Below are 14,825 nucleotides of genomic sequence, written 5' to 3' on the forward strand. Positions count from 1 at the left end.
CCTCATGAGGCGTTCACGGACCCTCTGAGTGACCTGATGCCTTTCTGCGCTCCGGCTGGCTCACGGAGCCAGGCCTGTGACACCCACAGACCAGTCGGGACCTTATCCACAAGCAGGCCAAGGAGTCAGAGCCAGGGCTCCGGAAAGCAGCATCACAAAGGCACTCCTCACACCTGGGCTGGTCCTGGCTCCCAGGCCCCATCAGTTTGTCCCCGCCCAGCACAGCCTGCCCTCAGCCTGGCCCCGCCCAGCCTGCCCTCAGCCTGGGCCACCCCTCCCAGCCTGGCCCCGCCCAGCCCGNCCTGGCCCCCTCCCAGCCTGGCCCCGCCCAGCCTGCCCTCAGTTCGGCCCGCCCTCAGCCTCTCAGGAAGACTCGGGCTTGCTGCCGCCCGTCCCCTGGACCCAGGCTCCTTTGGCCCCTGCTGTCCCGCCAGGGTCACGTGGATAAAGCCCCTCCTCGCAGGAAGGGAGGCCAACCTCCGGGAGCCTGACGGAGGGCAGCACCCGCTCCCCGGCACACCCAGGAAGGAAATGAGCCCACCCGTGGGGTCACACGTGGCTGTCACCTGCTCCCCCCAGGTGGGCTCCTGGCGGCGGGGAGGGAATAGTGCTCGGCTCAGCCGTCCCCGCATCCCTGAGCAGCGGGAAGACACAGAAGCAAGGATGAGGGGGCTCTGGACAGGACGGAGGGGTCGCCATGCTAATTCCCTCCAGACACGTCTCTGCTCTCCTCTTTTTCTACAATAAGCGTGTGTCACTTTCATAATGTTCTTCTCGAGTTTAAAAGAAAGAAGCATAATGCCACCTTTGTGTCCCTGCCCTGCTGCCGGGCACAGCACGGGGGCGGGGGGGGGGGTGGGTCCTTGGTCGTCAAGGAGAAGTCAGAATCCCACGCAGGCAGAATAACAGAGGCAGCGGAGCCCGCGGGGGTGTGGGGGGAGGGTGGATAGTGGACCCCGCGGGATAGGGGGCGGACAGCAGAGCCCTCCAGGGGTGGGGGGTATAGTGGAGCCTCCCAGGGAGGGAGGGGGGATAGCGGAGCCCGCAGCGGGGGGATCAGCTGTTCCTCACATAAATCGTGTTCCGTATAGAATTATATTGACTTTGAAAGACCACAGAAAATCCCGTTTCGTCGTGATCTAAGGATCATAATACTGCAGGGAGGCATAGACCGGACGCCCCGGTGCCACCGGGAATCAGGGAGAAGGAGCAGTTCCTGAACCCTGCGTTTCTGGGACTTAGAATGTTTCCTATCACTTTCCTAGTGAAAATGGAGGGGGCGGTTTGGAACACAAGCGCTAAGTGTGTGGTTCTTGTGGGCAGCAGGCCCACCCCATCCCTGGTGCTGGGAGGGAGACCTACGCCCTGGCTCTCACCACACATTCACCTAGCCCCTTTGTGATTACAATGGTAGAAACTTCCAAAAATTTCTGGAAAGCAATGCCAGACTACACTTGCTGATGAGAACAGCTGGACTATAGGATAGATGTGTTTTCTAATCAAAATCAACAAAGTATCCTCTGACTTTTCAACTCAGAGGAAAGAAGGTAGAAAAGCATTTCAGATGGGACAGTTCAAAATCAGGATTCCAGCTGATACAGTTTGCAGAGTGGGGTCCCAGCCGCCTACTCAGGGCCTCAGGCAAGGGCACCTGGTACCTGCAGGAAGCCACGGGGCAGGCTGTGCTGGGGCTGATGGTGCTGGGGCTGCTCGCAGGAAGAGGGTCTGGGAAAGTGCCCACCCACCGCCTGTGTCCCAGCGCAGGGCAGGGACTAACCGGGTCTCCCTGGTGCACCCCCCCTGCGTCTCCTTCACATCCCCTCCGCACACACCCTTGCTCCTCCCCCAGCTTGAGAAGCTCATGTCACTGTGTGCTTACTCCCGGGCACGCAGGAAGTGTGACTCATTCCTTCACTAGAACATTTACCAAAAATCAGGAAATTGTTCACACTTTGAGACCCCCTAGCTCTGGCTGAACTAACAGTACTTGCATTTAAAATGTGTCTGCCTTAGATTCTCTTCGCAGTATTCAGTGTCTCTATTATCGATTAAGTTCCCAAAAATAGTTATTGCTACATCATACTGAATTAGGCCCAACCTGGTCATTCATGCTGTACAAGAGACAGGTGTGGAATTGGGTACAGGCTCAAGTACAGGGTCAGGAACAGGCTCAGGTGTAAATTCAGGTGCAGATTCAGGTGTGGGCCAGGTGTGAGCTCAGGTGTGGGCCAAGTGTGAGCGCAGGTGTGGGTCAGGTGTGGGCTCAGGTGTGGGTCAGGTGTGAGCTCAGATGCAGACTCAAGTGTGAGCTCAGGTGTGGGTCAGTTGTGAACTCAGGTGCAGGCTCAGGTGCAGATTCAGGTGTGGGTCAGGTGTGAGCTGAGGTGTGGGCCAGGTGCGGGCTCCGGTGCGGATTCAGGTGTGTGCTCAGGTGTGGGTCAGGTATGAGTCAGGTGTGAGCTCAGGTGTGGATGCAGGTGTATGCTCAGGTGTGGGTCAGGTATGGGTCAGGTGTGAGTCAGGAAAGAGTTCAGGCGTGGGCTCAGGTGTGACCTCAGGTACAGACTCAGGTGTGGGCTGTCCTAGATTTGAACCCCAGGTTTGCCCTTGGCATTTTAGCTGGTGTCTGTGAGCCTGCAGTCTCCCGTGGTTATGAAGGTGAACAGGCAGGAGCTGGAGTGCCCAGGTGCCCATCTGTCACAGAGCAAGTGCACACAGTGCATTTGCTCTCTGTCTTATTAATGAAACTTAATTCTTAATGAATTAATTATTAACGATTTAATGAAATTTAGCTATTCATAAAGACCAATGTTAATGATGTCGATGATAGATGGAGTTTCCTGGGTTTTAACAAAACCATCTGATTAAACAGAAACAATTAAACAGCTGCCATCAGGGGCGCCTGGGTGGCTCAGTCGGTTGAGCTCAGGTCATGATCTCACCGTTTTTTGGTTTCAAGCCCCACGTGGGGCTCTGTGCTGACAGCCCAGAGCCTGGAGCCTGCTTCGGGTTCTGTCTCCCTCTCCCTCTGCCCCTTTCCCGCTCACACTCTGTCTCTCTCCTTGTCTCAAAAGTAAATAAACATTAAAAATTTTTAATAAAATTAAAAAAAATAAACAGNGGGGATGGAGGAGGGGACGGGGGTGGAGAGGGCCCAGCGCAGGCAGACCCTCACCTCCTTACCCCCACCAGGGCTCCCTTGGTGGGATGGGGCGGGACTGGCTTCCATCCCTCAGTCAGAAGAGACCCCAGTCAGAAGTTAAGCTCCCCCCCAGGGCGGCCCTGGTGGGCAGGGTCCCTGAGCTGAGAGAAGCCACAGCGGGGCTCCCCACCACCACACTCGTGGGGCAGGAGGGTTTCCAGCAGCTGTCCCGAAGGGACGCTGACCGGGACAGGGTCTCATCCGGCCCTGGGGCCCCCGAGACTGTGGACAGAATGTCCCTGGAGAAAGTCCAGCTGCAGGCCCCACGTGGGCACTGCTACCCCCCAAACACCCATTTCCAAGGAGGCCAGGGAGCTGGTCAAGGACTCCTGTGTGGGGACGGGAAGGGAGCTGGCCGGTGGCGGGCCTCCCTAATCAGATACCCAGGCAGGTCTGCACACCCAGTGTAGATGGGACACTCTCTCCTGGTGTAGACAGCACCCTGAGCTGGGTCCTGCCCTTCCAGTGAGGGTCTCACCCGGTGTAGACAGGGACTTGGAGGGTCTGTGTTTCGGTCTGCCCTGGCTCCTGTTCAGGCTGGCTGACGGCTGCAGACCTAGTGTCCTATACAGGCTTGGCCTTCAGTGCAGCGTGGAACCTTCCAGGCTTGCTGGTATTTGAAGCCTCACCTGCACATCCTCCGTCCCAGCCAACAGTGTCGGTGCAGGAGCGCCCCCTCTCCCTGTGCCTCCCCACACACACACCTGTGGGATCCGGGTCTGGCCAGAGGGCAACTGGGCAGAGCCCTGGACCAAGGTTTCCATACACTCATCCCCCACACACAAGGCAAGGCTTCCCCAGACCCTCTCATCCCCGGCTTCCCAAGTCTCAGACCTGTAGACAACCCCCCACCCTCCTGGGGCCCTGGGCCCTGCCTAGAGAAGGATGGCATGGGGGCCTGGCACGGTGCTCACGCCCCCACCTGGCTGGGGACCTCGCAGCCCAATGCCCCTGCCCCTTAGACGCGGGCCTGTGGCCTGAAGATGGGAATCCAGAGTGTGGCTGGCGGGGGTTCTGGTGGGGACAGCCCTTCTCCCACCACAGCAGTGCCGTCACGTACAGGGTGCTGGGGCAGGGGGCGGGGCCGGGGGCACCTTCAGTACAGATGCCTTCTGGGGGATCACCGGCCACAGCTCAAGGGGACTTTCGTCTTTCCCCAGAGCGGGGGGAGTGTGGCAGGTGACCCGCTCCGGCAGAGTCCCGGGGGTCCACACAGGAACTTGGCTTGTGCGCGGCCACGGCCCTGTGCCCAGGGGGCGGACTGGTGTGGGTGACCCGCCCCAGCACACCTGGCCAGGAGTCCCAAAGCCGTCAGGGGAGAAGGTGCTGGGCCCCACCTGGCCCCTGCAGGGGCGTGCCCACCACACCCTCCCGCCTCGAAACCCACTCCTGGGTGCTGGCTCCCACGCAGCCACGAGCAGTGTGGGGGGTTTTCCTTTTAACTTTTATTTTATTGGATTGTAACACTCACACAGACAAGCGCCTAGAGCACATGTGGGCAGCTTGGCAGACAATCATGGTGTGGACATCCACGAAGCCACGACTCACGTCAAGGACAGAACACACACAGAAGCGTGAAGCGGAGAGGAGGATGTGGACAGCCCTCAGAGGCCTTGGCTCAGGGAGGGCAGGGTGGGGGTCAGGAGCCTGGGGGTGCGGGCGGGGGTCCCGTTGCTCTGCGGCCCTGGGTGGCCCTGCTGGAGGGGCACGGGGCGGGGGGAGCCGAGGGGGGTTGTCGGCCTCACCCTGGCCGTCAGGGGCTGAACTTGTACAGGTACATAATCCACAGGATGCAGACGGTCATGGACACCCAGATCCACACTTCCTCGTAGGGGTCGAAGCGGGGCCTGCAGCAGCTGTCCTCACAGCACGGGTCCTCCTCCCAGCCGGGCTCGGAGCAGGGCCTGCCCAGCCTGGCCGGCGGCCGCCTCCTCTTCTGGTGCGGGCCGCGGGGGGCCAGGCCACTCCTCGGGGAGGCGCCTGAGCCGGAGCCAGAGCCCAAGTGCTTTATGATGTTGAAGACGGAGAAGGGGATGGTGACGGAGCCCTCGCTGATGGTGACAGGCTTGCGGGCATGGGGCCCCTGCAGGGGCTCCCGGCCTGCGACAGCGGGACCGTGGCCCCCGCCCTCCTTCTCTTTGCCTCGGGTGATGCTGGTGGAAGCACCCTTGCCTTTGCCTTCGTCAGTAAAGATGAAGGGGAAGGTGACAGAGCCGTCGATGAAGGGGAAGGAGTCCTCCTGTATGATGATGTCGGCCAAAGACGTGGGGAAGGTGACGGAGCCCTCTCCGTCATCCGTGAGGCCGATGATGTAGGACACCGGCGTCGGGCTGCGCCCAGCCGCGCGGGGGCCGCTGTCGCAGGGGCCGGCGCCCTGGCCCAGGTTGGTGTCAGTGGGGCGGGGGATGGAGCCCCGGCCTTTGAAGATGAAGCCTTTGAGCTGGAAGGGCTTGGTGCTGTTGAGGAGGAGGCCGCGGCCGTGGAAGACGGGGCACCTGATGCTCACCGGGAGGCCTCTGCCCTTGGGCGTGGAGGTGGGACTGGTGGGCAGGTGGATGGAGCCCTTGCCAATGACAAGCGGCCCACGGGGGTCTGCCTCTGGGAGGGGGCCCCCCCGGGGGCCAACACCACCCTTGGCATCAGCGCCGGGCCCCCTGCCCCCTCCCGCATCCACAAGGGAGAAAGGGACCGTGACTATGTCGTCATCTTGGTTGAAGAAGTTGCTGCTCTCGGAAATGGGGTTCCTGATGAAGTCGGACACGGAGAGGGGGATGCTGATGGAGTTGGGGGTGTAGCCCCGGGCGCGGTCCACCACCGGCCCGCTGCCAAGGGTGAGCAGCTGCCGGCCGGCGGCCGCGGTGGCCGGACCCTCACCCCCGTACAAGGTGTACCTGCCCTTGATGGTGCTGGGGCTCTTGACCTCGGGGCCCCAGGCCGGGTCCGGGGGCTTCTGGAAGAAGCAGACCCCCAGGTCACAGGCCTCACAGCGCTCGCCGAAGCAGATCTCGGGGCACTGGTCTGCGCTGACGCTCTCCCCGTAGCACTTCTGCAGGATGAACAGGACTAGCTTGTTGAGGAAGAGCCGGACGTTGAGGAGACTCGCCTGGCAGGCCCCCTGCGAGCCGGGCGGACACAGCCTGCAGCGCTGGCCCCAGAGCCGCATCTTCACCAGCCCCAGCCGGCTGGCCTCGTCGAACCACACGTGGAAGAGGATGTGCACGTGAGCCGAGGACCAGCCCCACTGGCAGCGGCCGCACTGGAGCCTGCAGGACAGGGACACGCCCTGAGCCCCTTCTGCGAAGGGACACCAGGCGGCGCCCACCCCTTGCCTGCAGCCCATACTCTGAAAAGCCAAAAAGCAGACTTCTTTCCATCAGTCTGGCCTGAAAACTAAACACCGACTCAGGGGTGGAGCCCAGCCTGACAGCCCTGAGCTGCGTTCCCTGTTCTGCTGCGTTTCTGTGTCAGACTCAGGCTCAGCTGCCCTGAGGACATGTCACCAGGAGCAAAGCAGCCCTGTGGGCACCCGCTGGGGGTGGGGGGAGTACCCTTCTTGGCACCTGGTGGTGGTGAGGGGGAGCATCTGCTCTGGCTCAGCTGTGTATAGAAATGTGGGGAGGCCTTGAAGGGAAGAGCCCCATCCCAGAGGAGAGGAGGTGACAAGGAAATAAAGTCGGGGTGGGGGGATCTCTGGAGAGCTGGGAGGGGCTGGGGGCTCCCAGCAGGACAGGGAGGGAGCCCCTTGGACTGGTCCAGTCTGGCTCTAAACACATGATCAGGAAAGCTGGGCACCAGCCCTCCCGGGGCTGAGGAAGGTGCTGGTCTGGGGTCTCTCCGGCCACATGCCCCAGGGCCAGGCAGGTGGGCCCCCTCTCCCAGATCCTCAGGTCCCCGACGAGTGACCACACACAGAGCATCTCCCAGGCAGCGCAGTCGCTGGTGAGGATGGGCTACGTGAGCACGGGCCACGGCAGCCCACAGCCACAGGTGGCTGGGGAGCACCCACACTTCCAACTTCATTTCAGTGGAATCATCACGCACGTCAAGGGCACGTGGCCAGCGCTGCTATGCTGTAGGATGTGGGGCTGTGCTATGTGACCATGCTGGTATCTCTGCACAGAAGCTGAAAACCAACTAAATGGTGTCTGTGACCCTCAACCACCAGTTGAAGGCGTCTTCCGCGTGGCCATGGGACAGTAACGTCCAACACCATAGAGAGCCAGCTGGCCACCAGACACCTGGCCCCAGGGCTTCCAGATGCTGTGTCAAAGCGTGGCTGGCCACAGAGTCCAACTGGTGAGCTGAGAAGCCCCCTCTCCCACTGAACCCCGCCCCTGCAGGCCTGGCCCATCCCCACTGCCATCATCATGACAAGGAGTGGGGTTGGCACCCTGACCCCCACAACACTGGGCTCCCGGCCTGGCCCCTGCTTGGTCCGCAGCCCTGGCCGGACACAGCCCCCCCACCTCGGCCCCTTCGGTCATGGCCACAACTCCGTCTCCTATCTTTCAGGCCCCTTTGCAGGGAGGGGTGTGACCACAGCCACCTATCAGTGCTGCCGTGGAAACCAGGAGACGCTGCAGTGACCAAATACGCCTTCCACGCGTAGGTGGCCGCGTCACACCACCAGCATCACCCCCATCTGCAGGGCCCCGACTGGGGTGGCCAGGACTGCCCAGCATGCCGGCACTGAAAGTGACGGAACAGAGGCTGTCCCCCAGCACCCCCACTGCCTGGAAGGGAGGACGCGCTCCGGATGCACCTACCTGTTGGGGCCAAGAGCAGGCTGGATGCGTGCCCCTCTCCCCTGCCCACAGGGCCAGGGCCGCAGCCGGCCCAGCCTCTGGACTCAGAGCCGACCAAGGGCGATGCCTACACCGCTTCTGCCCTTTACCCCCCAGCACCCACAGGAAGCCCCGCCCTCAGCGCACCTGGAAAGCCCCCTTAGCCGGTACTGAAAACCGCCGCTCTCCATGTGCCCCGACGCCAGGTTCTCCTCAGGCAGCAGCTCCCAGGTGTCCTGGGGTTTCCTCTTGGCCATCAGCTGGGCCAAGGTGCTGGCCCACACGTCCACCCCCTCCATGCTGGCGCCAGTCTCCGCAGTGCAGTCTGCCGGCTCACGCTCCGAGGAAGCCCCGGGAGCCCACAGCCCGCACCCTCACCAGCCAATCGCTGTCCTGACAGCCGGCCAGTCTCCATGGCAACCGGGTCTGTGTCTGAGGAATGAGAAACAGGCCTTTTTTCTTGTCCTCTTGAACATTTTTTATTACGCAGCAATAAATTTTCATTTCAGAAAAACTAGAAACAGACAGATAAACGGGAAAAAAACACAACACAATGAAATCGTACATCATCCCTGTGGTGCTGACGCTCACGCGTGTCCATGCGCACACATGTGTCAATTTTCGTATCTATTTTTCATGAACAGGAAATCATACTAAACATATCATCGAGCAGCATGGCCTCTTTACTCCACGACATATGGCAGCCGGCGGTCCATACTCCTCCTGGTGTAAACGCAGGACTCTCGTGGTTGCGCTCCGATTGCGAGCCCCGGCCCCACCCTGCCCGGGCTCATTCTTTGCCATCAGAAGCAAGGCTGTGAGGAACTTTATGGAACATGTATCGTTGTAAATTTTCCCATGGTTTCTTTTTTCAAACTTTTACTGGCTAGAAACGTAAAACATGTAGGTAAAAAGTGGCTGAAATGTAATGCTTCACAAGCTGTTATAAAACCTAGCGTGGCACCTCCCAAACTCTATGCGCGCTCCTCCCGCAGAGGCTCCGCCAGCCAGGCTGGGGACCCTGTGCGGCTCTGCCACCTGAGACGTTTCCTTGGGCCACTTTGAGCTTTCTGTCACGGGGGGGCCTGCGGGACACGCACTGTGCGCGTGTGTCTGGGCCTCCACCCTCTGCCCGGGCAGATGGGAGCATCACCCATCCAAGCCGCCTTCGTGCACACGGACGTGCTGTGTGCGCTGTGGCCCCCAGATGAGGGTCACAGCACCAGCCAGACATCCATCCTCAGGACCACTTCTGCCCCTGCGGTGAGCAGGCTCTGTGGGCCTTTCCCACCAGCCTGTCCCCGGTCCCTGGGCCTCCCCCACTCGGACCGCCAGCCTCTCGCTGGTCCCTGCTCTCCGCCCCCACTGTGAGTGTGCCGTTTCAACCCTCTCTTCCCAGCCCTCGGAGTTCCGATGCTGCCCTCTGGTCCCGTTGCATTGTGGGTGGCCCGAGAAGCCCCACCGTGTGACTTGAGCCAACACCCTCAGAGGGTAGAGTAAGCCTCATGCCTTGTGGTGGCCTGAACTCCGTGTGTCCCTGACCTGTGCACAGAACAAGTTTCTCCCTTCTCAACGGCTTCTCAATAGTTGATGTCTGTATTGTATTTTGCATTTCTCCTTGCAGCAAAGGCAAGGAAATTATTGGGACACACTTCCGAGAAGGCTCCGTAATACAGGACCAGTTAGCTGGGGGAAGACCTACTCCCACATTCCCACTGTCCCCGGCGTCTCTTCATCGATGCAGAGATGATGACCGGCACTCCTGCAGCCCCCCTGGACCATGAGGTGACTTTCCGATGGAGCCATGTGCGGAAGAAGCAGAAAGGGAGCACTCTGGATCTGACAGTTGCTGTCACCATGTCACTTCAGGGCTGCCGGCCTCTGGATTTATCATTCACGGCAGAAGTTCATGCCCAGATGCCGCTGTTATCTTAGGGCGCTGGTTTCTGGGTTTTCTTGGTTATCACGCAGATAATCTCAGCAATTCTAACTGACATGCAGCTGGGGCTGCACTGTGTGCAGGTGGGCACATGGGTCCCGGCCACATTCTGCACAGGTTCGAGGGGATGGCTGTAGCCCTGGTCCCCACAGCGCTTTTCCTCTGCACGGGGCCCGTCCGGGTCGCTGGACTACTCTGTACTATCTGGGCACAGAGCCGGCCACAGCTTCCTCACCTCCAGAGACTACAACCTGCCTCTGAGTTCAGGGAAAAGTTTCAGTATCATGACTGACCACTGCAACTCAAAAATAATCTTTATGGTTAAGAAACTTCCCTAAACCTCTTCCTTAAACCTGCTCAAAAGGCCTCAGCGGCCACCCCAGGGAAACCACCTCCACATACCTGGTTATCTGTCCCCCCAAACCCACAAACCGAGCTCTCTGAAGAAGCTGCTCACACAGCAGCTAAGGAGCTAGTTGGCCACAAACACCCCCCCTTCTTTAGCAGAGGGGTGATGGGTAAGACGGAGTGTGTGCACATTGATGACTCCTGAGGGGTGGGCCGTGACCCTGAGGCCGGCCCGCACCCCTGCGTGGACACGGGTCCCTCCAAGGACAGGCTCTAGGAGGCCCCTGCCCCACCCTCTGCCCGGAGCCCGCTGTTCTGTGCCTGGCCCCACCCCCGAGGCATCGAGGACTCCAGGATGGGAAGGTGTTGTCCGGGGCGACCAGGTACCATTTCCACGCTGCTGCCCCTGCCTGACAGAGACAGTGCACCCCTCTCCCCCACGGACCCTCTCTTTCTGGCTCACACCCACCTGCCTGGCACTCATCTCCTTCAGCTTTCGGAGAGGGTGGCTGGAAGGCAGGGGTGGCCCCCAGGTGGCGTGTCTGAAAGCAGACTTCCAGGGAGCCCTGAGGGGGTGGATCTCAGAGCTCAGAACATCTGCCCACTCTTGGCCTGGGCATAGCCTGGGCAGGGTCCCCCAAAGCCACTCACTGCGATGCTGGACCAGAGAAGCACCAGTTTTGGGATGGGACAGCACCGCAAAGGAGTCTGAGCTGGAGGCCAGCTGGCCGACTGGACGCTGCTCTATCGGCAGGCCCCACCTTGTGTGTCTGGGAGGAGAGGGGCTGAGAGACAGTCGGGTGGCAGTGAGCCCGCTGGGCTCGCCCTGCCTTCCTCTGAACCTCAGCAGAAGTCGTACAGCTCCAGAGACTCGGCTGCCGGCACAGCCCCCAGCCGCAGGCACGCAGGCAGGCGGGCGTCCTGGGCTGCAGGCAGGGGGCAGCGTCTGCCCCGACGGGCTCTTCCCAGCGCTCCCCAAGTTTCTCGCTCTGGGGTCCACCCAGCTGCTGCCAGGCAGGGGCCTGCAAGGAGCAGAGACTAACACCAGGCAATGAAGGGGCAGACCAGGGGCATGGGAGCCAACGAGGCCGCGCACCATGTGGCTGGCACGTTGGCCACAGACATCTTTGCTATGAGCGCATTTGCCAAAACCAATCGGCCATATGGTGATTTTGTGAAGAAAACAAAATAACTGGCTTGTTAGTTTGGTTTGACAGTGCGATTTCCTCAAACAGTAGCAGGTTTCATTTCTCCATCGAAATAGGCAGGTGCCTGCAGGGTGGGGGAGGGGGCCCCTTCCTTGTCCACGTCCACGGTGTGGGCAGCCAGCAAGGAGCCTGAGCAGGGCCCACCGACAGAGGTCAGGGACGTGTGCACATGACACATGTATCACACACGTGTGCGAGCACACACCACACACAGCTGCACATGAACCAACACACACACACACACAAGCACATTTGGAAATGTATGATACAAGTTCACGTTCAAACAATGAACAGCATTCTAGAAAGTTGAGAAAGTTAAGGGGACTTGGAAATCTCTAGGGACCCTGCTCCCTTAACAAACATCTGGCTCCCTTTATCCTTGAGTGTAGTAAATGGTGTAGTATTGTATTCAAATTTTTAAAATTTGGTTTTTTTAAATTGCGCAACTAAATTAGGTGCTCTTTTTTAACTTCTGGGAAATGCTTCAACAACAGGATAGAACAGAAAGTTTTTATTTGCAAACACTATTAACCATTTCCTGTTCCAACCTCAGAGGTCGTGGTGAATCTGCCCTGCGTCCAGGCTGGGTGACATCACCCCAGCCTCCTTCACAGGCGGTTTCGGGATGATCCTTCTTCCTGTGTTTTACCATAAATGGAAACCTCCCTGTGACCGGGCCGCTGGCTCGGGAAAGTGCGGGGGGATCCCCTCTCCCCCACTTTCCACCGTGCTGGCTCCTGTTCCGGCTCCCCGCCCGCCCGCACACGCTGGGTGTCACCGCTGGGCACCTTGGAAACTAGAGCCCCTCTCCTCGCAGGGCGGGGGGCACCCCCAGGACCAGACCCTGAAGCACACGGCGGCAGTGGGGCAGGAGCAGCCGCAGGGCAGTGGGCACGCGGTGCCCAGACCCGCGGTGGGCAGCCCGTGCGGGACGGAGCCTGGCGGTCTCCCAGCACAGGCCACGTCCTCCTCAGGGAAGGGCCGAACAGTGCGGTGGGTGCGAGACACGCACGCACAGGGATGCGGACGGGTCCTGCCACGTGGAGCCCGTCCCAGAGGGCCACACCCCAGACCCACCCCCACTCTCTGAGTGCAGGGTGACGGCTGTCCCTCGGCTGCAGTGCAGCACTGCCCATCACACCCAGGATCGCCCCACGAGGAAGCTGCACCGTGTCAGCATCCTGGGTGTGACAACACACGGTACTTGTGCAAAATGTCATCCTCAGGAGAGCCCGAGCCACACACGCAGCGCCGGCAAGAGAATCTAGATCACCCAGTGACCACACAGAGCCCCCTCTTCCCTGGACACCTCTGACCTGGGGGTCCTGGGTCGTCCCTGATGCCTGCCTACTGGAGAGGGTCCGGAGGTGGGGGAAGGGAGCTGGCAGCCCCGCCTGGGACCCGGCTGGGACTTCCCAAACCTGAAGGGACACCGGGCAGGGAGAGGAAGGCCAGCCAGCAGGGGACGCCGGAAGGGGAGAGATGGAGACCCTGACCTTCCCCTTCCCGCCAACCAGGGAGCCTGTCCTGTCCCTGATGAAAGATGGTGAGGGAAGGGGACACTGTGTGTCACAGGGACACTGTGACAGGGACAGTATATGACAGGAACACTGTGATGGGGACACTGTGTGTGAGGGTGACAGTGTGTGTGACAGGGACACTGTGTGTGAGGGTGACAGTGTGTGTGATGGGGACACTGTGTGTACAGGGACAGTGTGTGTGAGAGGGACAGTGTATGTGAAGGAGACACTATGTATGATGGGGACACTGTGACTGGGACACTGTGTGACGGGAACAGGGTGTGTGACGGGGACACCGGGATGGGGTGTGTATGACAGGGATATTGTGTGTGACAGGGACAGTGTGTTTGGGGGGGACAGCACGTGTTGGGGGAGAGTGTGCTGACAGGTGGGGGGAGCTCCCCTTGGGACTACAGCACCCCAACAGTCCCCTCCGCCACCTGTCCCAGCCTCCTCCGCTGGCTCCCCTGGGCCGGCCACCCCCCTGCTCCCGGCCTTCACAGTCTCTGTGTCCCCCTCTGCCTCCATATCGCCCCTGCCGACCCAGTCCCCCCAGGGTCCAAGTGCCCCCCTCAGCCTGTCCGGTGGGCCCTGCACACAGCCCCCCCAGCCGTGGGAAGGAGGGGTAGGAGGCTAGAAGGGAAGAGGAAGGAGGCGACGGAGAGGGGACAGAGGGTGCAGGGCAAGGAGGGGCACCATGCACCCCTACGTGCTCTGGCGGCCTGCTCTAGACGTGCATCCAAGTTCCTGCAGCTGGAATGACAGCCCATGTGGCGGGGTGCAGGGGGCTCCCCAGGGGCAACCCCCCAGAACGCCCCACCAGGCAGGCCCCCCAGCCCCAGGCCCCACGGGGCATCATGTCCCCCAGCGCGAGGCTCAGGACAGCCGCCCACAGGGCCGGAGCCTTGCTGGGTGCCTGGCCGCCTTTAACCTGACCTGACCCATGTCCCCGGCCCCCGGCCGAATGTCTGCCATCTGAGGGGAGGCCACGAGGCAGGTGTGCAGGGCGACCTCTGCCCACGAGGGGTGCCCACGAGGGGTGTCCCCCAGGCCAGCTCCTAAACCATCTGGCAGCTTCCGGCGGGCCACAAGCCTCGTGCCCAGCCTGGCCAGCAGGGCCCCGCCCGCCACACCGCCTCCGCGGCTCTGGGAGTGGCCCTTTGTTCAGCCCCGAAGCCTCCTCTGCTGCCAACGCCTGCAGACACGTCTCTGATGCTCTTTTTCCACCACCAGTGTCTTTAATGCCTTCCCTTCCCCGCGAGCCTTTGCGCCGCTGGAGCGGCCGCAGCTGCCAGGTGGCCCCTGCCTTGTCACTCCGCTGCGAGACCCACGCACCCCGCCGCCAAGTCAGCAGTTTCCGTTCCCGCGCCCCACTCGTCACCGGCCAACATGAGAGCACAGGCCAGGAAACCAGCAGACACACTTCCAGACCCCACGTCCCTGGGCCCCCAGGACCACCTGCCCCCCAGGGGGGCTGTGTTACAGGCTGAGCCCCCAGTACTGGGTGTCCTCAAGACACTGAGGGGTAGATGACCCCAGGGCCGCTGCGGAAGGACCCTGGACCCTGCCTGGCTGCAGCCCCTGAAGCTGGGTGTGTGGCCCCAGGCCGGGGGGCAAACCCGGGCAGGGGAGACCCCAGTCCCTGACCCAGGACTGGAGGGGAGGCGTCTCAGGTGGGATCCTGCAGACCCTCGGCTGCCCTGGTGAGGTGGCCTTGCAGCCCGGGGGAAGGGGTGAGCCCTTGGCCGAGGGAGCCCCTGCCCCTAAACCCTTCCCCTAACCCTGACCCCTGACCCCGGCCTCTCCCCTACCCCCTGCCCTAAC

At 61.2% G+C, this 14,825-nt stretch overlaps 1 protein-coding gene across 1 annotated transcript; it reads right to left on the reverse strand.

Annotated features, from left to right (window-relative positions):
* Positions 1–4,632: 4,632 nt before the first annotated feature.
* On the reverse strand, positions 4,633–8,322 carry RTP5 (receptor transporter protein 5 (putative)). The gene is made up of 2 exons (XM_077758576.1): positions 8,134–8,322; positions 4,633–6,465 (listed from the first exon to the last, which is right to left on the reverse strand). Exons 1-2 carry the CDS (start codon positions 8,283–8,285, stop codon positions 4,956–4,958), a joined length of 1,662 nt encoding a protein of 553 aa, XP_077614702.1. The 5' UTR covers positions 8,286–8,322; the 3' UTR covers positions 4,633–4,955.
* Positions 8,323–14,825: the final 6,503 nt, after the last annotated feature.

This window comes from Crocuta crocuta, unplaced genomic scaffold (assembly GCF_008692635.1).
Source record: "Crocuta crocuta isolate KB4526 unplaced genomic scaffold, BGI_CrCroc_1.0 scaffold290, whole genome shotgun sequence".
NCBI classification, from domain to species: Eukaryota; Metazoa; Chordata; class Mammalia; order Carnivora; family Hyaenidae; genus Crocuta; species Crocuta crocuta.

Bases quoted from the DNA above. Each gene is read 5' to 3' on its own strand.
- RTP5 (XM_077758576.1), bottom strand. From the start codon at position 8,285: ATGGAGGGGGTGGACGTGTGGGCCAGCACCTTGGCCCAGCTGATGGCC. The intron at 6,466-8,133 runs GTGCGCTGAGGG...CCTGTCCTGCAG, and splicing joins CGGCTAAGGGGGCTTTCCAG to GCTCCAGTGCGGCCGCTGCC.